The sequence below is a fragment of the Gadus chalcogrammus genome, chromosome 9 (assembly GCF_026213295.1).
Source record: "Gadus chalcogrammus isolate NIFS_2021 chromosome 9, NIFS_Gcha_1.0, whole genome shotgun sequence".
In the NCBI taxonomy this organism is placed as follows: Eukaryota; Metazoa; Chordata; class Actinopteri; order Gadiformes; family Gadidae; genus Gadus; species Gadus chalcogrammus.
The window spans coordinates 2,260,468-2,282,967 of record NC_079420.1 but is presented as its reverse complement, the minus strand read 5'-3'; the positions used below and the strand labels follow the sequence as shown (position 1 = coordinate 2,282,967).

General features: G+C 44.2%; 3 protein-coding genes across 7 annotated transcripts in view; 1 reads left to right on the top strand and 2 right to left on the bottom strand.

Annotated features, from left to right (window-relative positions):
- The window catches only part of mapk8ip2 (mitogen-activated protein kinase 8 interacting protein 2), a 26,679-nt gene extending 18,399 nt beyond the window's left edge, over positions 1-8,280 (top strand). Inside the window, exons 4-14 of the mRNA XM_056599307.1 lie at positions 145-223; positions 341-544; positions 1,381-3,565; positions 3,720-3,931; positions 4,485-4,560; positions 4,894-5,066; positions 5,326-5,435; positions 5,942-6,064; positions 6,661-6,731; positions 6,837-6,935; positions 8,186-8,280. Coding sequence (XP_056455282.1) covers positions 145-223; positions 341-544; positions 1,381-3,565; positions 3,720-3,931; positions 4,485-4,560; positions 4,894-5,066; positions 5,326-5,435; positions 5,942-6,064; positions 6,661-6,731; positions 6,837-6,935; positions 8,186-8,258 — 3,405 coding nt within the window. The 3' untranslated portion in view covers positions 8,259-8,280. The remainder of the gene's footprint in view (positions 1-144; positions 224-340; positions 545-1,380; positions 3,566-3,719; positions 3,932-4,484; positions 4,561-4,893; positions 5,067-5,325; positions 5,436-5,941; positions 6,065-6,660; positions 6,732-6,836; positions 6,936-8,185) is intronic.
- A 1,329-nt stretch (positions 8,281-9,609) lies between these two features.
- Positions 9,610-15,376, bottom strand: arsa (arylsulfatase A). 2 transcript variants are annotated; one of them, XM_056598545.1, is made up of 8 exons: positions 15,093-15,376; positions 14,563-14,803; positions 13,897-14,115; positions 13,445-13,614; positions 12,769-12,893; positions 12,235-12,362; positions 11,830-11,932; positions 9,615-11,231 (listed from the first exon to the last, which is right to left on the bottom strand). In XM_056598545.1, exons 1-8 carry the CDS (start codon positions 15,374-15,376, stop codon positions 10,936-10,938), a joined length of 1,566 nt encoding a protein of 521 aa, XP_056454520.1. In that variant the 3' UTR covers positions 9,615-10,935. The 2 variants fall into 2 exon arrangements, with proteins under 2 accessions (XP_056454521.1, XP_056454520.1); XM_056598546.1 differs by lacking the exon at positions 14,563-14,803 and having other exon boundaries at positions 9,610-11,231; positions 15,093-15,201.
- Positions 15,377-16,753: 1,377 nt separating this feature from the next.
- LOC130388937 (receptor-interacting serine/threonine-protein kinase 3-like) lies at positions 16,754-22,016 on the bottom strand. 4 transcript variants are annotated; one of them, XM_056598547.1, is made up of 11 exons: positions 21,380-22,016; positions 20,205-20,432; positions 19,714-19,880; positions 19,195-19,513; positions 18,925-19,073; positions 18,779-18,828; positions 18,381-18,536; positions 17,577-17,659; positions 17,395-17,466; positions 17,141-17,192; positions 16,754-17,016 (listed from the first exon to the last, which is right to left on the bottom strand). In XM_056598547.1, the coding sequence occupies exons 3-11, from the start codon at positions 19,866-19,868 to the stop codon at positions 16,757-16,759; spliced, it is 1,296 nt and encodes a 431-aa protein (XP_056454522.1). In that variant the 5' UTR covers positions 19,869-19,880; positions 20,205-20,432; positions 21,380-22,016; the 3' UTR covers positions 16,754-16,756. The 4 variants fall into 4 exon arrangements, with proteins under 4 accessions (XP_056454522.1, XP_056454523.1, XP_056454524.1 ...); XM_056598548.1 differs by lacking the exon at positions 20,205-20,432; XM_056598549.1 differs by lacking the exon at positions 21,380-22,016 and having other exon boundaries at positions 20,330-21,372.
- Between the last annotated feature and the right edge of the window lie 484 nt (positions 22,017-22,500).

Sequence of the window (22,500 nt, the reverse complement as noted above, 5' to 3'; positions counted from 1 at the left end):
TAATGTATATGTGAAGAGGGTTCATTGTGACTGAGTGGCCAAAATACGTCTGACAATTCTCTATTATTCAATTCTAAATCTCTCGATTTGAATGATCTATTTAAAGCAGTGAAAGTTAAAGTCCCCTTTCTTGCTATCCTCCAGGATTCGTTAAACAACAACAGCAGCCTCTCCCCAAAGAAAGGCAGCTGGCAGGACTCAATACGTAATCCTATTCAGCAAGGTAAGGCCCGCACGTCATCAATTAAACATAACTCTGGTTCCTCGTGGCCCTTTGCTAAGTACTAAAACCAATCAATAGTCCCGGCGATAGCGTGAAGCTCCACCTCTCTCCCCGCAGGTCGTCTGTCTCCAAACCACTCTTGTCTGGATGACGGCCTCCACGAGACGGGCCAGTGCCCGGCCACTCCGGTGTCCCAGGCACCAGGGCCACAGAGCAAAGGTACTCCCCCAAAACAGACAGGGGAGGGCAGGCTCAGCCAGTCTCCTCACAGGCCCCTTCTCTGCGACGTGGAGGGCAACAGGCGCGAGAGGCCTGAATACGGTAACAAAATGGCCGACCCACCGAGTTCAGAGCCGATCCCGTTACAGTAGCATAGAGTGTTGTTGTTGTTGTTGTTGTTGTTGTTGATGTGTGGTGTGCCGTAATGTTATGTAAAGTGACGTTGTTGTGGTTGTGGTTTGGTTGGTCAGTTGAATACATTATGTGATACATTGGTTTCAGCAAAGGGGTGGAAAAAATTGAAATTGGGGAAAGAATTGGAAAATATAGACAAAAAAGAAATGCACCTGCTGAACTCAGTATATCTCCAGCTTCCCCTTTTCACTCCATGTTGGTGGGCCATTGACATTAGTTTACTGTGTACTGTTAAGAAAGTCTGCAAATGTTAAGGTATTCGTCATTCATTTACTTCACCTCAATCTGTCAGTCTCTATATAACTGAAACAATGATAGAAAAGAAAAATCAATTTGAATTATTTAAATAAAAAACAGTTATTCCTTACTAGCACGAAAACATATCTTAAATGAGATTGTATTAGTCTAGTTATTTCTAAATACTAATAGTTACCTATCACCTTATCTAATGTCATTCGTTTTTGATGCTGAAAACGTTATCTCCTAATAGCTGGCATGATTACCCTCTCTTTTATTGACTCACCTGCGCAGGTGAGATTTGTATCTCACCTTCGCAGCTCCTCCATTGTCACACCATCATCCCTACCTCTGTCGTATGTTCTGGCTGCTACCCTACTACTCTACTAATACTGGTGATGATGATGATAATCTTCCTTTTGTGCACCTTCTGTGAACCCTCAAATGATGTTTCGGATCCAACCAGCTCTGTGTTTCTCTGTTTGTCTAAATCTCTAACCTCATAGGTTCATTTGGCCAGCATCAATCCAACACCTGTCCAGGTGACGTCTCCAAGACCTCCCCTGAGCCTCTGAACAGGACGTCCCGGGTCCCCTCCGTCGACGAGAACTCTCAGTGTTCCGACACAGAGGTCGACCGCGACCTCATCAACGACCACAATCACAAACACCTCAACCGGCGCACCACGGACACCTACACGGTCACCAGCGAATCAGGGATGGAGCCGGAGAACGACCTGGACCCGGATGCCACCAGCCACTGTTTGTCGTCCACCGCGCCCATCGGAGGCAACGACGGCGCAGACACGCCCCTGTCGGACGAAGAGCTGGACAAAGACTTTGAGGTGGAGTTCATGTGTAAGGAGACCTACGACCTGGTGTGTGAGGAGAACCAGCGCTCCTCGTACGTGGAGTTCCCCTGCATTGAGCCCTTTGAGTCGGCCGCCTTCTCCAGCTACATCTCCACTGACCGCCCCGACGCCCTCGACCCGTCCAATGGCGCCGCGCGCGACGATGCTGCGGCCAATGACTCCACCTCCCCGTCCTCAGACCCCGGGATAGCAGACATGAACACAAAGCGGCGCTACGTCACGGACCAAGACCAGGACCTGAGCTCGCCGGCTTCGGACTCTGACGTCGAAGGGGAGCTGGAGGCCGCGTTTGTCTGCGGGGGCCATTTGGTTTCCAACATGATCTCTTCCATCTCAGAGACGGAACTGGACCTTACCAGCGACGACAGCAGCAGCGGACGTTCATCACACCTCACGAACTCCATCGAAGAGGCCAGCTCCCCCACGTCGGACCAGGAGCTGGACCCCGACACCGAGCTCGAGCAGGACAGCGGCATCGTGGGGATGAAGGCCTCGCTTCTTCTCGGGCAGCATGATCCGATCAAAGTCGGGTATCCTCTATCGTCTTCCTCGCCCCTGCCCTCCCCTACCTTGGCTACCCCTTCTCCGGTGGACTCACCCATCGAGCCCCTAGGGTCCTATGACGACGGCGAGGCTCTGGGTGAGGAGGACCTGCAGTTTGAGCACCACGCAGACCCAGATGAGACTCTCCCCACAGCCCAGCGGTCTGAGGACAGCTTCTCCAGGCAGATGGTGCTCGAAATAGAGCCAGACCATAGCCTCGAGAGCTTCAAGCGCTCTTTCTATCTGCCTGTTGGCCCCAGACTCATGCCAAGCACGGACGACTATGGCACCAGTGAAGGAGACTCCGATTCAGAGAGCGAAGACGAGCTGAGTGAGAATTCTGACTCACCGTGGTTGCTTAGCAACCTCGTCAACAAGATGATCTCAGAGGGCTCTTACCCAATCAGCTGCCCGGAAGAATGCTTCAAGAGGAAACTTTCAGTATCCGACACCATCTCTCCATCCTCAGACATAGACGAGGATGACGACAGAAGGAATCAAGCAGGAAGGGCGGGGTTACAGGAAGGAGGTAAAGCAAGTGAAGGTCTAAGAGACTATGTGACGCAGACAGAAGAAAGGGGGAAGAACACCAAGCCTGGTCTACACGCAAGCGGTCACACTGGTATTAGTGGAGATGTGGACTCAAGCACCAGCAATGCCAGGGAAACGACAAGAGGCTCCGTCTATAACCATTGCTCAAAAGACTCTGACAAGAACCTCGCCATGAAGTGGTCCAAAAACGACAGGAGACAAGAGGAACGGGGTGAGGAGGACGTCCCTGAACCGAACAATGACCTCATGATGCACGAGGGACAGAAAGAGCTGGACTCCCCTAGTCTGACCGAGAGTGTGATCAGTGACAAGGACGAGGGACGAGAGACGGACCCCAAGCCCACGGGTCGCAGTTCTGCCTCCCTGGAGCGCATCACCGAAGTGAAACAGGGCTTGACCCTTGACATCCCCACGGCCCAAACCAACCGATGCTTCAGCCTCAGTTACTCCACGGATAACGACGAAGAGGACGTTGATGAAGACTCTTCCCCGTTCCTTACCGATTTGAGGAAGCAGAGCGCCTTCGGGGGGAGCAACCTGTATCTGGACAGTTCCCCTCCCATCGACGAGAGCGTTCAGAACCGCCCCTTTTCAGACCAGGACCTGTGCGACAAAGCTCTGGCTCAGCGGCAGCAGTCAGATGATGATGGACTGGCCTACGACTCCATGAAGTACACACTTGTTGTGGATGAGAACACCACACTGGAGCTGGTCAGCCTCAGAAGGTATGGACAAGGTTCGGGGCGGGGGGGGGGGAGCACTGTGATGAATGATGGAGAAGCAGAGTTTTTGAAACAAGTCATTTTTTAATAAATCACGTAATAAATGCTTTCTCCACTTTGCACCTTGGGGTTACTGAGACACTGCCTTCCTCCTCAGGTGCACCTCTGTTCTGAGCGACGACAGCGAGCTGTCCACGCTGTGTGACGAGGAGCCACTCGGGACGGGCGACGAGGCCGCCTACGGACTCAGGGACGAAGAAGTGCGGGCGGAACTCCTGAGCTCTTCTGAGGACTCCTCTCCGGAGGCGGACCTGCCCTTCTCCAAGAAGTTCCTCAATGTGTTCGTCAACAGCACGTCACGCTCCTCCAGTGAGTCCCGATCCACTAGCACGCTGAGCTCGACCGCTCACTGGAGAACGACGCTGACTCTGAAACAAAGTGAAAGTCATTAAAAAATACTAAGCTCGCATAATGGTTGTTGGCTTTTGGGGTTTAGCTCGGAGTCATCATGAGTCCAACTATTACCGAATCAGAAACCTCAGACTGAATTAGAATACAGCCCAGCTCTATCAGAATGGGGCATAAGCACAAGAGCCACGCATGGCACCAAGCCAAGTCTGCACTTATGCAAAGACGCTGGCTCCCAGTGAATCCATCCTCGATCAGTGCCCTCCCTCAGGGATACGCATCACCAATCAATGTGTTTTTACATGATAAAATAATGGAGGGTCATAACCGAGGCATTGCCATCTCCTCTTTTTAACAAATGTACCCTTAATGAGTGTAGGATAAGGATTAGCTCAGAGATGTAGAAGAAGGAGGGAAGTGACTCCGAGCCTTTGAAAGACAAAACCCTTTTAATTGAAACAGATATTGTATTTTCTTTTTTTTAAATGGTTCAAAATGAGCTTTTGTATTGCAGGCACTGAATCCTTTGGACTTTTCTCCTGCACAATCAATGGAGAGGACAGGGACCAGACACACAGGGCTGTGTACAGGTAACCACCCATGTTTCCTCGATAAAACTCTTCTGTGCAGGGCTCACTGTGGCTTATCGCAAGGAGGTCCGACACATAGAAACACATAGACATAGACATAGGCCGACCCGCAGAGTGAGCAACTATTTTCCCTTTCAAAGAGGTAAAATTTATTGTATTTACAGTTCTTGTATTGAGAGCTCTTCTCATCTTATATGATTTGCAAAATAACATGTCATGCAAGAAACTAATGATCTGAATCATAGTAATAACGAAGAAAGTATACGATGCAAGAGCGGTTTCTGCCAAAGTGATTATACTAGACTCACTATTGCTCAATGCCGCCCCCTGCAGGTTTATTCCCAGACATGCGGATGAACTTGAGCTGGACGTGGATGACCCCCTGTATGTCGAGGAGGAGGAGGATGACTACTGGTATAGAGGATACAACATGCGGACAGGGGAACGAGGCATATTCCCTGCCTTCTACGCTCATGAGGTCATTGGCCAGTCGAAGGAGACATCAGGTGAGCTATAAGGAGCAATGTCTCCAACAAGTAATCTGTATGTCTTTTGTTTCATGGCTTCTGTCATGCATATTTAATATTTGATTTAATGTATGTGTGTGTGTGTGTGTGCATGCGTGCGTGCATGCGTGCGTGTGTGTGTGTGTGTGTGTGTGTGCATGCATGTATGTGTGTGCGTGGGTGCGTGTGCGTGTGTGTGTGTGTGTGTGTGTGTGTGGGTGTGGGTGCGTGTGCGTGTGTGTGTGTGTGTGTGATGAAGGTGTGAAGAGAAATCCAGCGTGGATTGAGACTTTCAACGTCCAGTTCCTGGGGTCGGTTGAAGTACCTCATCACCAAGGCAACGGCATTCTCTGTGCTGCAATGCAGAAGGTATGTCTCTACTGGTTCATGTCGGCCTATTTCCCCCTTAGACATCCCTTGGAGCAAGGATCCCCACTGGGTTTTTGTTGGCGGTATCCCAGGACACACAGGTGTCGCACATAACACTAATTCTGGGGCAGCTCCCTTTATGTACCTGGGCCCGGGCTAGACTGAAAGGTCTATTACCCATGCCCTGGTATACAGAGCAGACCCCTAGTTAAGGTGATGAGTGACGCCTGTGTTGTCCCAGGTGACGACTCTGTTCAAAGGGTCCTGTGAAGCACTTTACAATCAGTGCCTCACAGTCACCCATCCATCCACATTCTGTTAGGATTGGGTGTCTTGCACAAGGGATGCCTTGTCCCTTCGCTGTAGGAGGAGCCGGGGATCGAACCAGCAACCAACTGTCTGCTGCCCTTATAAAAAGGCTTCACAGATAAACCTGACTAATCAGAACACCAGGAACGTACCTGTGCCACTACACAGATTATAAGGTGCGCTTTCTTTCTGTTAAGATTGCCATTTCGAGAAAGAGGACGGTGCATGTGCGGCCTCCGTCTCTGTGTGAGCTGGAGATCAGCCTGCAGGGAGTCAAGCTGATCATGAGCCTGGAGGATGAGTATGACACGCTGGACGAGGTGAGGGAGATGAACCCGTACTGCTGTCACACCAAGATATGTTTGGAACGAAAGGTGTCAGCCTCACATTGATGACACTCGAGGGAATAGAGGACGGAATAGGAGGAGGCTAATGCTGTTTCTGTTTAACAAAGCAACAATAAATTACAACAAAATGACAATATATTGGATAAATATTTTATCATAGCAAACAGCAAGTGTGTCTGGTTTGATACAACAGACCATGCTCGGCTGCTAAGTCTCCCTCTCGCGGTTCGAGCACGCTGCCCAAACAAACACTACCAGAGCCACGTCACACACCAGCTCCAGTCTCTCTGTCTCTGAGTTGGATCGCCGCTGTCAGATTAGGTGTTTTGTTGGGGAACACGTGGAATGGACACATTCTTTAGTTGGGTGTTGGTGTTTGCAGGGACAGTGTGCAAGCACTGTCATACAATATACAACGTCAGCACAAATGGGTTTATTAGAAGTCATGGTCCAATTTTGATATTGTAGCTTCAGGAAGGTACTATCGCTTCAATCCAGTCTCTGCTCCTCTGAAATCTATCTCAACACAACCATTCTTTGATATTCACTATGTTCTTTTTGCCCTCTAGTTTGACAGGTGTAGTCACTTCTTCCAGATGAAGAACATCTCCTTCTGTGGATGCCACCCTAAGAACAACTGGTAAACCGCCACATGAGCTAAGCTAGCCACCACTCAGCCCAGCCTTTATTTATTTTCCTTACGGAGCATCACCAGTTGCATCACCTTGTTTTCCTCCTCCCATAGTTACTTTGGCTTCATCACTAAGCACCCGATGCTGAACAGGTTCGCCTGCCATGTGTTCGTATCCCAGGAGTCGATGCGGCGTGTAGCAGAGTGCGTTGGGTGAGTCATCATCACAGACATGCAGGACAATGCACTTTTCAAGATGTGCTGTGAGCCAAATTGAGCCTAGCTATTGAAAATGATTCTGCCTTTTGTATTTGTCACCCGAGTGACAACAAATAACATGAATAATATTAATAATCGCAATAATGATTATATTTGATCTTGTATCACACGTTGTGTGTGTGGGGGGGGGGTGTTTGTGTGTGTGTGTGTGTGTGTGTGTGTGTGTGTGTGTGTGTGTTTGTGTGTGTGTGTGTGTGTATGTGTGTATGTCTCATGCATATGTGTAGGGCTGCAACGATTTTCATAGTCTATCTAACAATTATTCTTTTGATTAATCGATTCCTCATTTAGTCTATAATATGTCATAAATAATAGCACAATTCTATCACAAGTTACCAGGGTCCAAAGTGATGTCTTAAATGTGCTTGCTTTATCTAACTTTATCTGAAAATCTAAACTATCCCTTTTTATAAGGATCCATGAACCAAACATTTGAATTGAACTGCAGTAAGCCGCAAATGTTTTTGGTTCTTGATCAATTACTTTAAAGATTAATCGATTTATCAAAATTTGATTTGATTAATTTTCTGTCGAATGACGATTCGTCCACTGATGATTTGTTGACTTATCGTTGTAGCCCAGGATATTTTTGTGTGGACTGCAGTGTGAATATTTGTGTGCATGTGAGTTCAATTTAGTACACGTGGGAGTGTTCCAGAGGTTAAGTAATGATCGCTAGCTCAGCTTGAGGCTTTGCTGATCCTGATCTGTATGGGGCAGACAGAGGCTGAATAATTAAACAGACTGCTGGCTGCACGACGAAGGAGCTGAGGAACACGCGATACAGAAGCAGGAAGGACGGATGAAAACGCTCTTTCCTGTGGGCTGTTTTTCAAAGAGAGAATCTAAAGGAAATAACAATATCCTACATTATCTCTAACAGATAAAAGATAATTAAAAAATATTTAAATAACTTTATTGATTTTTATTTCTCCATCATCTTGGATACGACAAATAAACACATTGGTAATGATAGGCATTAATACACTTGTAAACCATTTAGAAACTCACTTTATACGATTCCGACGCTCGGAGTCGACCCCAACTCCGCTTTCTTCTTAGGATCCATTCTCAGAATTAACACGACGGAATGAATCGACGCTTTTGGAGCCGTCCCTCCCTCAGCCGAACCCCAGGCTGTTGAGAGGCGTCGTAGCGTCACGCTTGCTCTCTTGTGTCTACAGGAAAGCCTTCCAGGAGTACTACCAGGAGCACCTGGAGTACGCCTGCCCCACAGAGGACATCTACCTGGAGTAGGCCGGTGTACCACAGCATCCCCCTTACCGCGCTTCACTGGATATAATCCTCACTGTAAAATACCGCCCCCCCCCCCCGCGCCCTCCTCCGCAAACCTGGGGGAAGGTTCATTTGATTTCTACAGTATGCAAGACCACTGGACTGATTACGCACATATACTCATCTGTTTATTTTCCATCATCTTGACGGATGGATTGCTTGTTTCTCTCATCCTTTTCTATTATATGAAACGAAGAATCTGAGCACCTTTTTAATTTGTAGATTTACCTTCCATTTGGAAACAACATACGAGTAATGTAACCTACTAAGGCTGTTTCATCTCTCTGTGCATGTTAAGTAGGTTTAATGCACAGACACGGCCAATCCTACACTCACAAAACGCAAAAGACAGACAAACAGAAATCATCTCCACAAAATGGTGTAGGATTGATTCGTTGGCAGTTGGTGAACTGTAAATATGTAATTGTTCAATACTGAAGAACTGCTAGTTTTGATTTCTACTCGTGGTGACATTGGAGCAATGTGGAGAGAAATACAGTGAGCTGTCTTTTGTCTGAGGTTTTGTGTGCATATGACATCTCGTGTATGTTGTAAATATATGTATAGAAGGTAGAACCATTGGTTATGCAGGTATCACTCGTAACAAATGGGAAGAGAAGGGAAGAGTGGAGGGAGAGATATTATTATAAATGGCGTAAAGCGTAGCCGAAGGATTTGAGACGTCATGATATAACAAACAAGAAGTATTTAGCGGCCACTGCGGTTGTCATCCGTTGTATGAACAGAGGCTGTTACGCTAAACATTAGCATCGTTAAGAAAAGCAGACTCTAACCCGTTATGATAAATGAAATGACAACTGTCTTTATCCTTTCACCTGTAAGTGAATCATACTGGAAACCCAGTCAGGCCGTCGTCTTCAAACTGGAAGCAAATGATCAAATCCTCAATCCTTCGACGGCTACTCCTTTGTTTCGTCCTGTTCTATGTTTGATCAATTGCTTTCAAGCCCATGAATCACACACCCGCTCAAACTGTGCTTACTTTGGCCGGCAAAGTTGACTTTTTTCATCATGGGAAACTTTGCTGAGAATTGCAATGTTTGGTAGGCTCAGTAATCCATAGGCCAGAGACCATGTGTTGCGCAATTCATTGTGACGTTCAGGTAAAATAAATACATATGGAAGCCATATTACCACTGACCATGTCGGACTCTTCTACAGAGCACATGCGATTGACTTGTTCAGCAAGACTGTAGGCCTACCAGCTCCACTAGTGGAGGGCCATGTGTGTAGTAGTCCAAGTGTGATGGTTTTTAAGACTTATAATGTGATGCCATACCCCCAAAAGGTGATTATTTATTGGATGTGAGTGAGTTTGTTCCTTTTAACATAATCGTTGTCTACCCCTCATTCATTCTTGTATGCAATACACACAAATCAATGATTTGGGGTGGCTAATTCGTATTGAACTAGGTCCAATGCATTGTGCCTGCCAACAGGAATGTCATGGGTTCATTAAAGTTATAGTCAATAGATAAACATGTTCTGTTGGACTCAAATTCCAAGCCATTGTTGCCCTCTGTGACCATTTTAAGAAAGAATAGCTGAGACAGTTGGACCGACAAGAAGGAGATGGCGTTATGTGTTATTTACATGTGTCAGTTAGATTATGTACAAATGGATAGTGAATCGAAAAGATAGTGCTGTGTCATTTATGTTAACTATGTTATTGAAATAAATATGTACATTACTTAGAAAATAATTTAGAAAAATTGGAAAACCAACAAAAAAAGGAAGTGCAAGAGAAAGAAAAACATGAAAACGTATGTGATCTGCAATCATTTGAGTTCAGTGTCATGTGTCCATGCAGCATTTATTAATACAGTGTCCGTCACAAGGGCTGTGTTTTCAGTACCTGGTAATTCCAAATCTCTATTGTATAACATGACCACATAAATACTGAACAATGTGCTGTTAGAGAGCTGCTTTAGGATAACCATGATTGCATTCTGCCAATTATAGCTAGCGCTGTCAAGCTCGGAACACACGCCTCTTCTCTGATCTGAACCTCTTTGTTTCGAGTTTCTTTTTATGTTTCACAGTGCAGCTGACACTGTTGTGTTACATAGCTATGTAAGCTAGCCTCTGAGAAACACTGGCATAACCTCTCTAAGACCCACATTACAATAACAGTTATACCAAACATTTGACTTTATTACATGTACACAAATTCTTCACTGTATACCTGCGGAAAATCAGTATGTGACAGAACAAACATATCCCATCTTGTATCTTTAAAAAAAACAAGGACTTGTAAAATTGAAAGTTAAAAAAATGACAAAAAACACATTGCCATGTCATGGGTTTGGTTCTAATGAATAAAATATATGCTTGATGTCCAAATTATTTGTCCTTTATTTTACCATTGCAAAACAAAAAGTGCATTGCTGAATACATTCGTGATCCAATTAACAGAAGGGAAAATTATGCATTCTTTGAACAATGATGAGCAAAACATATTCGAGGCACATCACAAAAAGATTTCACATTCAAACAGAGTTAAAAAGCCCTTCTATCTGGGACTTGGTGACAATTCAGTAGTTTGGAACCCCTGCTCTAGGCGAAAGCAAGGAAATCCGGAGTTCAAGTCAATCTTGGGGTCAGTCTTGCCAATGCATCAACATTGGCAGCAGCTGGGTTTAGGTTGACACAGAGGGGCACAGCAGGGCGCTAGTGCGGGGTCTGAGCCTCTTCCTACCTGGCTCTCACCAAACACCATGGAGGCTTCAAACTTAGCTTTGGCCTCAAGGATCTTGTCCAGCAGGCCGTGTAGAGCAGGCTCCGTGTCCAGGGACAGGGGGTAGTTCTCCGAGGGGTCCGACTCCAGGTCAAAGACCAGGGGGGGGTCGTGAGCCTTCAGCGCAGAGGCAAACTGACAGTCCGGGTCCGGGCCTGTCGAACTGTGTGTGGCACCTGGAGCAAGAACAACACAATTTTTTTGCAATTGGTACAAAAAAAAGTACAGTTTTCAGTCTACAATTTGAATCCCATTGCTTTGGTTTCATAAAACTGTTGTTTCTGTTCAAAATATGTGGGCTACTTTCCATTATTTAGTCGCTTGTTTCGTTGTCTTTTTCCTGAAGCCATTCATGAGCTAATGCCTCCTACAGTATCAACGTGCGTTTTTCATTCTCCAATAGCAGAACGATTTAATGCTCTCTGAATTTTCCCACGATATTTCTCCAAATTCTAATTCACCAACAACAATTATGACAATTTTTACAATTGAGGGGGGTGCAGCCCCTATGATGTGCCCTTTTTTTAATTAAAACAAATTCTAATTCTAATGTTTTGCATGGCTGACTGCAGTGGTACGAGTTATCCAGTGACAGGGCTGCGTCACTGCTGGATATGTTTAGTTAAGTCAAGAACTCCTAAATTCAGGCCAAGACAATTGGGGTTCAATTCCAGAACCTTTCCCCTGGGGAAAAATAACCCTTGAAGGTTCGACCATTCTGCTTGCTTTGCAGTGAGACGTGTTCCCTGCCTTAACCACATGAAACATACATACCCCGTGTGTAGAAATGGGCCTTGTATTTGCCAAGCCGCAGAGCGAATATGCTGGTTTTCTCACTGGGATCTGTGGGGTAGAACATCATCGTGCCCCTCTTACTCTAGACAAAGATGAGACACAATTACAATTACAATTAGGGCGTTTAGCAGACGCTTTTATCCAACGCGACTTACATCGGTTAATACACACATTGACACACCGACGGCAGAGTCAACCACGCAAGGCGACAGCCAGCTCGTCAGGAGCAGTCAGGGTTAAGTGTCTTGCTCAGGGACACATCAACACTCAGCTAGGAGGAGTTGGGGATCGAACTAGCAACCTTTCGGTTACGAGACAACTGCTCTAAGCCGACCCCTCTGCTCAAACTGATCTTGAATTGAGATGGAAGCGGAAGCCACTTACCTTCCCGCGTGTCAGCATCAGGTCGGTCATATCCACCCCATCCAGCTGCACCTGGGGGAGGCTGGCCCCCGAGAGCCTTGCGATGGTGGGCAGCAGGTCCAGGGTGCTGGCCAGCTCGTGGGTCACACCTGGGGCCAACACAAGGTTAGAGAACTCTAACAATGTCTTCAATGTGGTTAAGGCGCTCTGACCTTACAGCTGTTGATACTGTGATCAATACTGATCGACACTGTGATTTCAATAACATGATCAATCGAATAAAAATAAAACTGATATATTATACTAATAAAAAGAGCTGGCCAAGCCAGTACCTTTCTCTTTGTTTCCAACAATCTTGTTATCGACACCCCTAACTATAAGCCCTCAAACATAACTGGACAAGGCCAAGATGACATCTTCTGGTTTTAGTTTGGTTTCTAAGCTGGCGCTGATGCCTTGATGTCACCCAGAAAGCGGTCCAAGTGCGGGCTCGGTGGATCTACTTAGTCCTGATGCTAACGTCGGAGGGAGGTGGTAGCTCCCTCCCGTCCAGACCTGGTGCTATGACGCCCGGCCAGAAGGCGATGGCGGGCTCCCTCATGCCCCCTTCAAAGGTGGTGCCCTTCCCACACTTCAGCGGACCCGCGTTGCCTCCGCGGGACATCCGCATCAGCTCCGGCCTGGGGGACAGGCAGCGGCGCGCGGTTAGGCCCCGTGAACCACGACCAAACGGGGAACGTGATGACAGTGAAGCCTTCGTTTACAGGTGTGTGGAGTTGGTTCAGTCGTAACAAAAGGCCAGCAATTACAAGACATTGTTCTGCTATACGTACAAAATAAATCAATCCGTTTTTGATACTGCACTTTATAGAGTTATAAAGGGCCATGTGAAACGCAACGTGCTAGAGGTGCCAAAAACGATGTTGGGTACTGCCATTTTTTGTCAAGGTTCATGTGTGCAATAAAAATTACATTTCGTGGGGAAAAAATCGTATGTCGTATGTCGAGGATCGTGATGTCAATTCTAAGCTAAAAAAAACGTGATTCATATTTTCCCCCCGAGTTCATGCTGGCCGAGATCCTCAGGCCACAAGTTAATGGGAGATTGATCCTTTAAGGTTTGATCAAAGGCAGATAAATATGTTATATTCTTGTTGTTTTAGTATTTGATGGAAAAGTCCCTGTGAAGCCCATTCAGACAAATACTGTTCTTTAAATGAACCTGACTTACCCATTGTCAGCCGTAAAGAATATAAAGGTATTGTTGATGGTCTGCGTCTGCTCTAGGACGTCCAGGATGTGGCCTATCGTGCTGTCAAACTCCAACAGAGCGTCTCCGAACGGACCCCTGAGAGAAGCCCCGGTCGCCTTGGGCCCCGCATACTGGGGGTAGTGTGTGTGCTAGTTGGGTGAAAATGTTAATAGTTAGAGAAGAATTTAATACATTGATCACATTTCGATTAACATTTCAATCTAGGGTAGGCAATTGGGAGATACCAGCAAGGGTAAGCTAGACTTCTACCGAATAAATCCAACCCCTCTCTTCAAGACTGAATTAATCCAACAAATTAATCCAACCCGTCTCTTCAAGACTGTCCAGAAAGACTAGACCGTGTTCTCCATTTTTTTATATTGTCAGTCAGATAAACCAACTCAAAAAACATGCATCTTGTAATAACTTACATGGGATGGATAGTAGAGGAAGAAGGGTTTGCTCATCGATGCTGAATTGAAAATGAAGGTTGACATAAACTGACTGTACGAACTCTCCAGAGTCAGGAAGTTGACAGGCTGTTTCTTGATCACATCCTGAAGCATCAGTGGGACGGCTACGGTGCCAACGTCACATAATCCAAAGCATTTCACATCTGGTGGGAAGCACGTCAGGTTCCAACAGGGCCCCTGAAGGGACATGGATAACAACCTTGTTAGCAACTTAATAAATAGAAACAATTCATAAGAAAAATCAAATATCTATATCCATCCATCCATCCATCCATCCATCCATCCAGAAAGAGAAAGAGAAAGAGAGAGAGAGAGAACATAATACTACACATACAAAAGGTATGCCATTGATAATTGACTAGAGTTGTTGTGTTACTGATCTGTTGATTCAATTGATTACAATGTTGCCATCGCCTAACAGTGATTTCACTCAGGCTCGACAAACCAGAGATAACTATCTAACTATCTAAATCAAGGATCAAACTTGCTACACAGCGGGCTAGCTGGATTGCCAGTAGGGTGCTGTTAATGTGTGCTTGAGCTGTCAAACTCTGCAAAACCATTGAATGGTGCTGGAAACATTACACATACCTAGGTGCAAGATCACGAAACAGGATTACTGACCATGTCATGAGAGTAGGGAATGCCAAGGTACTGGTCAAACCCCTGGTGGGTGGGGAGGTACATTCCACCAGGGCCCACTCCCAAGTGCCATTTCCCCACAGCAGCAGTTGCATAGCCCAGTGGCTTCAGCAACTCCGCAATGGTGGTCTCGTTCAGGGGCAACCCGCCTCTGGACCCAGGATAAAGCACTCCTGGATATATTCCTGAGCGGGTCTGGTACCGGCCTGTCAGTAACGATGCTCTTGGCATGAGGAAATTAGGGTTAGAGGATGTTAGTTGAGGTCTGTTTTAGGTGCAGCAAAATACAGACTGTCAGAATGCATATTTTGTTTCCTGGGGTGTGTTTAGAGCTGAAGAGAATGGTGGTGGATTAATGTAAAAAATGTCCTGTGGAGGTTTTAATATGATTGAAAACAAAGACTGTGGGCTACAATGGAAGAGAAAGCGTAATTAGGCGTACACACACACACACACACACACACACACACACACACACACACACTTAAATACGTATATTAGCTAGACTATACCTGGATGGACTGCAAACAGGACATGTAGTGTAGAAGTCTGTGAAACGGAGTCCGTTAGCTGCTAGACGATCAATATTTGGAGTAAGTGAAGAAGGATGCCCATAGCAGCCTAGGTCACCGAAACCTAAGTCGTCCGCGAAAATAACTATAAAATTCGGCTGCAAAGCCGAGCATCTTGTAGAAAGGATAACAACGGATAGAACAAACCAATCCATTATGCCGTTAATTACAGAGGGCTGCCCCATTCGTGTTGTTGTTGTGGTTGTTTTCAGAAGTCGTCGCATAGAGAAGACATCTTCTGCTTATTATTTTGTTTAATCACGGTTGACATCTAGCATTAAGCTGCATTACTGCAACCGTAATAATATGCTGGAACGTTAGCCAGAGTCCAATAGAAGAAAAAAAATTAACTAGATTATATTTAGTTTATTTTAAAAAATACAAACAAGACTTCATATTTTACTTCCGCATAGCTGTAGAATTACTTGAAATACGCCCACTCCTATGGAAGAGGATTAGGGACAAATGTTAATTTCTGTCTTTATTCGTTCTGAGTTTCTTTCACGCAAATCGAGTTCCTACATTATTTACCTGCAAGTTCATCACAGGGGTCTTCAAATTGAAACATGGGCTTTAAAGACAGAATTCTTAGAATAAAGAACACACTCTCAGAGGCTAAAGAAGGGAAAGTTCAGTAGGAGGCACTCTGCAACATACAGAACGGGACCCACACGCTGATCGATGAAGTCAGATGTACGGTAAGGATGTTTTTGCGTGTTCAAGGATTCGGACCACATGTTAACTTTTTTGAGCTCTGGGTTTAAAATCAGAATTCTGAGAATGAAGAATTCAAACTCTGGATTATGTTCTCACAATTTATGTTAGAATACACAACATTAATCATAATGGCAATAGTTATGGTGATCACACTGCCTTTTAATAAACAACTTGAAAAATACACACACAATATACATTTTTGTATTGCAAGTTTTTCTAATAGCGTAGTTATAATAATAGTATATAAATAAATCATTATTATTACGGGTAAAATCTTGCAATTAAGATTAATATTTACAGCAAATTGAAATTCTAGTCAACTCATGAACGGTAAATGAGAACTATGGATCCTCTGAATTACATCTACCTAAGCAACTACTGCTAGCGTTAACATTAGTAGAGTAAAAAATGCCCTGTTAGCACAGCAAAAAAGTATGAAGAAGAGTCCACTGTAAATGTATTTGGAATTAACGTAAAACAATCCTAGGAATAGAAAGTTGATACAAATATACTAACTCAAGTAAAGTAAGTGTCTTGTGTCTTGGAGGGTCACTTAATTTAACCCTTGTACATTGGTAAATGATCCTTGGATATCTTTCATCACTTTCTCATGGGCTCTCTGCTTCTGAAACCGGCCATCTATTTACGCTTTAAGCGGTTCATAAATCCATCCACCACTGGTCGGTACTGTGAAGAGTCAAGCTCCAGCACGATGACGTCTCTTTTGAACCTGTAGAGTCCTATAAAGCCCCACGAGGCTATCGTTAGGATGAGTTTTAAACAAGCGGGTGCGGTCATGGGATGTCTCACCGGCAAATGGCTGTTTCTGTGCCGAGTCATATGACAGACTAAACACCTTGGTGATCACTTCAGGGAGCTTTGATCTGCTAGCCCAATCTGCTAGCCCAATCTGCTAGCAGATCTGGCTCATGGGTTTCAAGTGCATCGTAGAAGGCTGCTTTAACCCTCAACCCTCCTGAGTGAAGGGTTGTTGAATATAGCACCCGGAGCTTATCCTGGTCTGTGATGTTAGCTTGAATCTTGGAGTATGTCTCAGGGTGAACCATTTCCCCAAGACGTTCTGTTATGGCCATCACCATAGATACTTTTTGAATGAGGTTTGCTCTGTGATTATCCACAAACTTCGCTGTTATCGGATATATTAAAAAAAAAACATTTTATTCTGTAAATATTCATGAATATAATTCGTCTTGATGCATATTTGGTGTCGGTATCATGGGATGAATATGGTGAAAATGTAAAACACTGACCTTTTTCTTCAATGCTTAAAGGTTTCGTTAATTTGACTCCATCAACAGGACCCTGTTGGAAGTAGATCGATAGATAGATTAAAGCTACCAGAATATTCGTACTTGGAAAGAATCTCAGAGAATAATTGCTCCGACAGAATCAGTGGCTGATTTTAATTTGTCATAGCTTCACCCTCCACACTACTCTGATCTAATGATCTGATCGGAGCAACATAGTTGGGACAAAAGTCAGTAGTAATATAATAGTTTTTTACCTTTTTGTGTAAATCTTCTTTCATGGTCGAATGGCAGTGAGCTATATCACAAGAGGGCACCATTTCTGAGTCCTTTAGATAGCGGAACATTGTTATTGAGACAAATACAAGTTAAGATTAATGACAAAGAAGATAAAACCTTGTTCGATGCTTGTTTTAACAACTTTCCCAAACCTACACACCAGCTTTGACAAAACCTGATCCACAGCACGGCGAATCGCCGCCTCATCCCTGGGATCGACCCCATCGGTCACTTCAAGGCAATCTAAAACACGAGCAAATACAACTTGATTACTGGAACTTTTTAAAGGTTTACTGTAAGATTTCTGCCTCTAGGGCTCTCAATCAAAACAATAGTTGTTGTCTGTTTGGCGTGGCATAAAAAACTTTATGGCACGACTATTGTTGTGTTATTTCTACATTGGTAGTCAAGGCAGGACCCTTTTGTTGTTAAGGCGGCGGCCTTGACCATACAGTGCTGCGGGAAACACTGAAATCTGTAACCTGACTCATCATGCTAACACATAAGATAATGTATTCAAGTTTTATACACATTATATCAATTCATTCTTAGGAAATAGCCTCAAAATATAGGGTTAGACAAGGGTTAGGCAATTTGGAGTTGCATAATATTATATCAATAAAGCAGATCTCTACTGCATTACTGCTTTTCTGTGTTTCACTGGAAGTAAGGGGAAAAGGGGCAATGACGGACAACAAATGAAATCTACCCTTTGGTTTAAGGTAATCATACAACTCATGTGTATTCACTTTGAGATTCTTGAATATAAAGTGCATTATAAATAAAATGTATTATTATTATTATTATTATTATTATTATTACAACTCAACAAAATATAAAATTATAGTTTCTTAAATATGGAAACATTAGATATTATACCTTTTTAATAATCGCTGCCGTTTCACAATCAACAACCTTTAAACCTTTGAGATCAAAGTAGCACGTAACTGCTACCAGTAGTCACCTCCAAAGGACGGTCTTTTATCCGGATCACGGTCCCAACATCTCACCATGAGCTTCTTCAGATCACTCAACCCATCTGCTTTAGAGTGATCCACTTCATCAGTGGGAGGTCTATCTCCGAGAGGTACTCGTAGATGAACCAGACTGGTCATAGCGCCTGTACGAAGGCAGTGTTTAAAAAATAAATAATACATATCACATATTATATCATAAGAGAATAACAGATGCAATGAATGACTTGTGAATGCTAAGATATGTAGACATAACAATGCATATCTAGATCCATGGGATTCACTTTACAACTTTCAGCTGGCTATGAAAAATACTTAAGTCTTGTCTGAAATATGAATGAAAAATTGACAAATATAAAAATATATGAATTGTGAAATATCATATCACCTGAATAGGGTTTTTTACCAGTGAAAACGGACCAGATAACTATCCCATAGCTGAAAGAGAAAAGAAAAGTTCTCACAAAGTGCACAAAGGTCAAACATTATGAAAAGGGTTCAATTCTAGCTACGTGGAAAGCATCAAGAATGAACCTGTAGATGTCGTAGGCGCGGACAGGCTTGTAGGACAGATCAAAAGCCTCAGGGGGTGTGAAGACCAGTGTGCCTGCTTGGTCTTCTGTGGTCGTTCCACTGCTGTTCAAATGGCTGTTTGTCACCCTGGACAGACCAAAGTCTGCAAGCTGGACCCAGAAAACAAAAGGCATGAAAAGGGGACAAACAGTCCACTGACGAGCGTCCCAAAGCGGGCCACCTCTGGGCATTTGCCTCACCTTGGCGTTGAGGTGATCACATTTGCCTCACCTTGGCGTCGAGGTGGTCGTCCAGCAGCACGTTGCTGGGCTTCAAGTCCCTGTGCAAGAGGGGGGGACTCAGCGTGTGTAGGAAGTTCATACCTAGGGCCAGCTGTTGGGCCAGACGGAAGGCCAGGGGCCAAGGAGGGGGGCCCGCCAGCCTCTCCAGGAGGGACTCCAAGGTACCCCTCTTCATGTATTCAGTGACGATGCCCTCACACTCGTGTCTGCTACTTCCCGGAGGAATCCCCCGGTAAACTCCGAAGACCCTCAGCACAAATGGGCTGCAGGCCCTGGTCATGGCTTGGGCCTCCTTCCACAGCTGGTCACTGGATGTGGAAGGAGGAGAAGATGCATCATTTAAAATAAAAACAAAAATCGCTGAACCAAATCCTATTAGATCCATGACAAACTTTCTAATTAGTTAGTCAAAGATGCATCAGGCCTATGTTGTACACGCTTTACCACTCGGCAGAGCATGTTCCCATGCACGATGGTATTTTGCATTAAAAAATGCTAAATGCAGTACCTATTATGTGTGTGCAGCATCTTGATAGCCACATCAAAACACCAGTCCTTTTGCCTGGCGCAATACACAGCCCCAAAGCCTCCGCGTCCAATCTGCTTCCAGTCCTGCAGGACATCGTCACCAAGCTTCACGGCTGGGCGGCTGACCGACGACATCTGATATTAAGACTGCAAACATACAGGAAAGCCTTTAACATGGCTCACACGGAGGGACACAGCACTAGCAAATCATGAGACGTCAGGCACAATGTCGATGTGAGCTTGGACCACTATGAGTTGTGGCTGTCTCTCACACTCGTATTTTTTGGTTTGTTATTTTGAAAGTGAAACCAATGTGAAACCAAGCCGAAAGACTACCGAAACATCGGATGGACATTTGCCTATGCTGTATATCTTTTTCTGTATTCGCTGTCAAGAACATTCATCCAGCCCGTAGAATAGTAATCAAGCCATACCAATAACCCATGATAATTATCAATAGTCTGTACGTACTTGTCATTCATTCACTGACCGGAGTTCCCCCGCGTTATGGGCAGGTCCATGTTAACTTCCTGTATTTATGTCGCGGGATGGTGCCGGGCTGTGTGTGTGTGCGTGTTTGTGTGTGTGACTCGTACTTGGAAGATCGTACTTGGCAAGTCCGGACTTCAAGTACTCGATGTCGTCACCAGCTCAGCTCGTATGTTAACTGTGCTACGGCCTCATGTAGGCATATAACTACTGAACAATATAAACAAATTATTTAAAACAAAACACCAGCCTCTTTAGTTTTAAAATAGTATGTCAATCTTTTGAATAAATATAAATGAAAAGTTATGCGTATTCACACGGCAAGCCAGCTGTACCCTACATATAAACAATCAGTCTATTATATTATTCTATTATTGGAGAGTAGGCTATTGATATAAGAATTACGAACGAGCGAGAATAGAATAGAAAAACACACACACACACACGCACACACACGCACACGCGCACACACGGTCAGATGGATCCGACTGGGATTTCCGTTGCGATGGGTTTCCTCCATCAGCGACGTATTATGTAAAACAAAACCCCTCTTTCATTTTAAAATAATAGTATGTAAATATGTTGAATAGGCCTCCATCTTTGTTATACTTTTAAAATGTTCCTATATAGCCTATTGTATAGCTTAAACACTGATATTTTAAAACAGGAATGCTCTCATCGAAGAAAAAAACCTTGCAGCTATTTTAGATGGAAAACAACAACGCAATTCTACTATGTATCAGGATCTAAGAGAGAACATGTTATCAACAGGATACGACAAGCCCTGAATATGTTTCGTTTTCACAAGTTTTCCGCTCCAACCACTTGATAGAAACGCACCTAATTCGAACCTCTTTTTTGCCATCTTTCTACAGATGCGCTTCACCTTTTAGATGGAAACGTGACAATAGTCTTGGCTACACATTACAAGTTTGTGATTTCAAAATGTATTTTTGTCCTGTCTCACTGGAGAGCGAATCACACATTTCACCACAAAATGTGTTGTTGTTTCCAGACATTAACTGGCATAAATGAAACGGTTTGTTACTTATTATATTTGAAAATATAACTTTTAACAGCTTAACTAATACCTGTTATTCTAATTCTTCTAATTCTTAGATTATTCTTCTGAATGTTTTAGGATTTCCGGTACTCACCCTTTCAGTTCAGGAGGAAAACGAATGAGAAGCGTGCAGTTTGTGGAAATAGATTTTATATTTGGCAAGTGCACAACTGCCCCTTCAAGTTCCTGTTCCGGTTTTTAGTGTGGACAGTGGCGGCGCCAGAAATAATTTGTTGCAGTTGCTTAACAGTTGCTGTATGAATTCAAGAGGTTGCTGGTCAAAAAAAAAAACCTTGATCAAAACACCTGAATTTGGCAGAGGCACGGCACCGGGAAGACATTTTCGGCACGGGTTGGGGTGGTTGTAGTCTCGCAAAGCCAGACCAAACTACAGCAAGTAGAATGGGCACGGTGAGGGGGAGGGGAGGAGAGGAGAGTCCCAGGCTGACTCGTGTTCATTTGAACGACAGTCCAGTCACGGCCCTGAAATGTTGACGCTACTCACTGATTATGCACTTAATCTGGTGATTCATATGACAGGAATGGTCGGTATGGTGACGGGTACCGCATTCGGCCATAGGTTTAGTTGAACTTATTTAATACCATTTTACGGAAAATGGCATTATTTCAAATATGTTGTTTGAGTTTGACAAAAAATCAGGGGTTGCTCTGGGGTTTCTGAGTAATTGCTTGGAGTTGCTATAGCAACGGCAAGCAACCGTTTGGCGCCGCCCCTGAGTGTGGGAGATGAAGCGGGTTGAAGTATTAGTTTAATATTTCATTTGGAAAACGTTGTTAACCTTAAATTAAAAGGTCTTAACTGGTTACATGATCATACACGCTTCGTGCAGAGTATGAGGTCGGCTAACGTTACGTTAACGTTTTCAGACAGAATTAGCAAAGATAAATACAACAAGCTTACATTATGTATTTATTAGACTAGCCACAAGATGGCAACCCTTTCATAATTTCTACACTTATTTATTAAAAAATGGGAAGTTAATGAAAAAGTTGTTATTTTAGGGGATTTAAACACATTTGAACGTTCATTATCCTGGGGTTTTCCCCTTGTTTTATTAATCTGCTTAAAGACCCATATACACCCATTAACTCTTGATATACTTATTTTAAATATGAAGAGACTTCCTTAGTTTCTCAATCTATTACCTTGAATTCTCAATCGACTTCCTTATTCTGGTTGTAAATATTACTCAG

What these genes read in the sequence shown, in the direction of transcription:
- arsa (XM_056598545.1), bottom strand. Translation starts at nt 15,376, where the DNA reads ATGCGACGACTTCTGAAAACAACCACAACAACAACACGAATGGGGCAG. An exon ending in TTCTTTACGGCTGACAATGG is followed by an intron (nt 12,894 to 13,444) that starts GTAAGTCAGGTT and finishes CCTGTCCCCCAG; the next exon opens with GCCGGAGCTGATGCGGATGT. An exon ending in TGATGCTGACACGCGGGAAG is followed by an intron (nt 11,933 to 12,234) that starts GTAAGTGGCTTC and finishes ATCTTTGTCTAG; the next exon opens with AGTAAGAGGGGCACGATGAT.
- LOC130388937 (XM_056598547.1), bottom strand. Translation starts at nt 19,868, where the DNA reads ATGTCGTCGGTCAGCCGCCCAGCCGTGAAGCTTGGTGACGATGTCCTG. An exon ending in TGGTAAAAAACCCTATTCAG is followed by an intron (nt 18,537 to 18,778) that starts GTGATATGATAT and finishes GCCTTCGTACAG; the next exon opens with GCGCTATGACCAGTCTGGTT. An exon ending in TTTAAGCATTGAAGAAAAAG is followed by an intron (nt 17,017 to 17,140) that starts GTCAGTGTTTTA and finishes ATCCGATAACAG; the next exon opens with CGAAGTTTGTGGATAATCAC.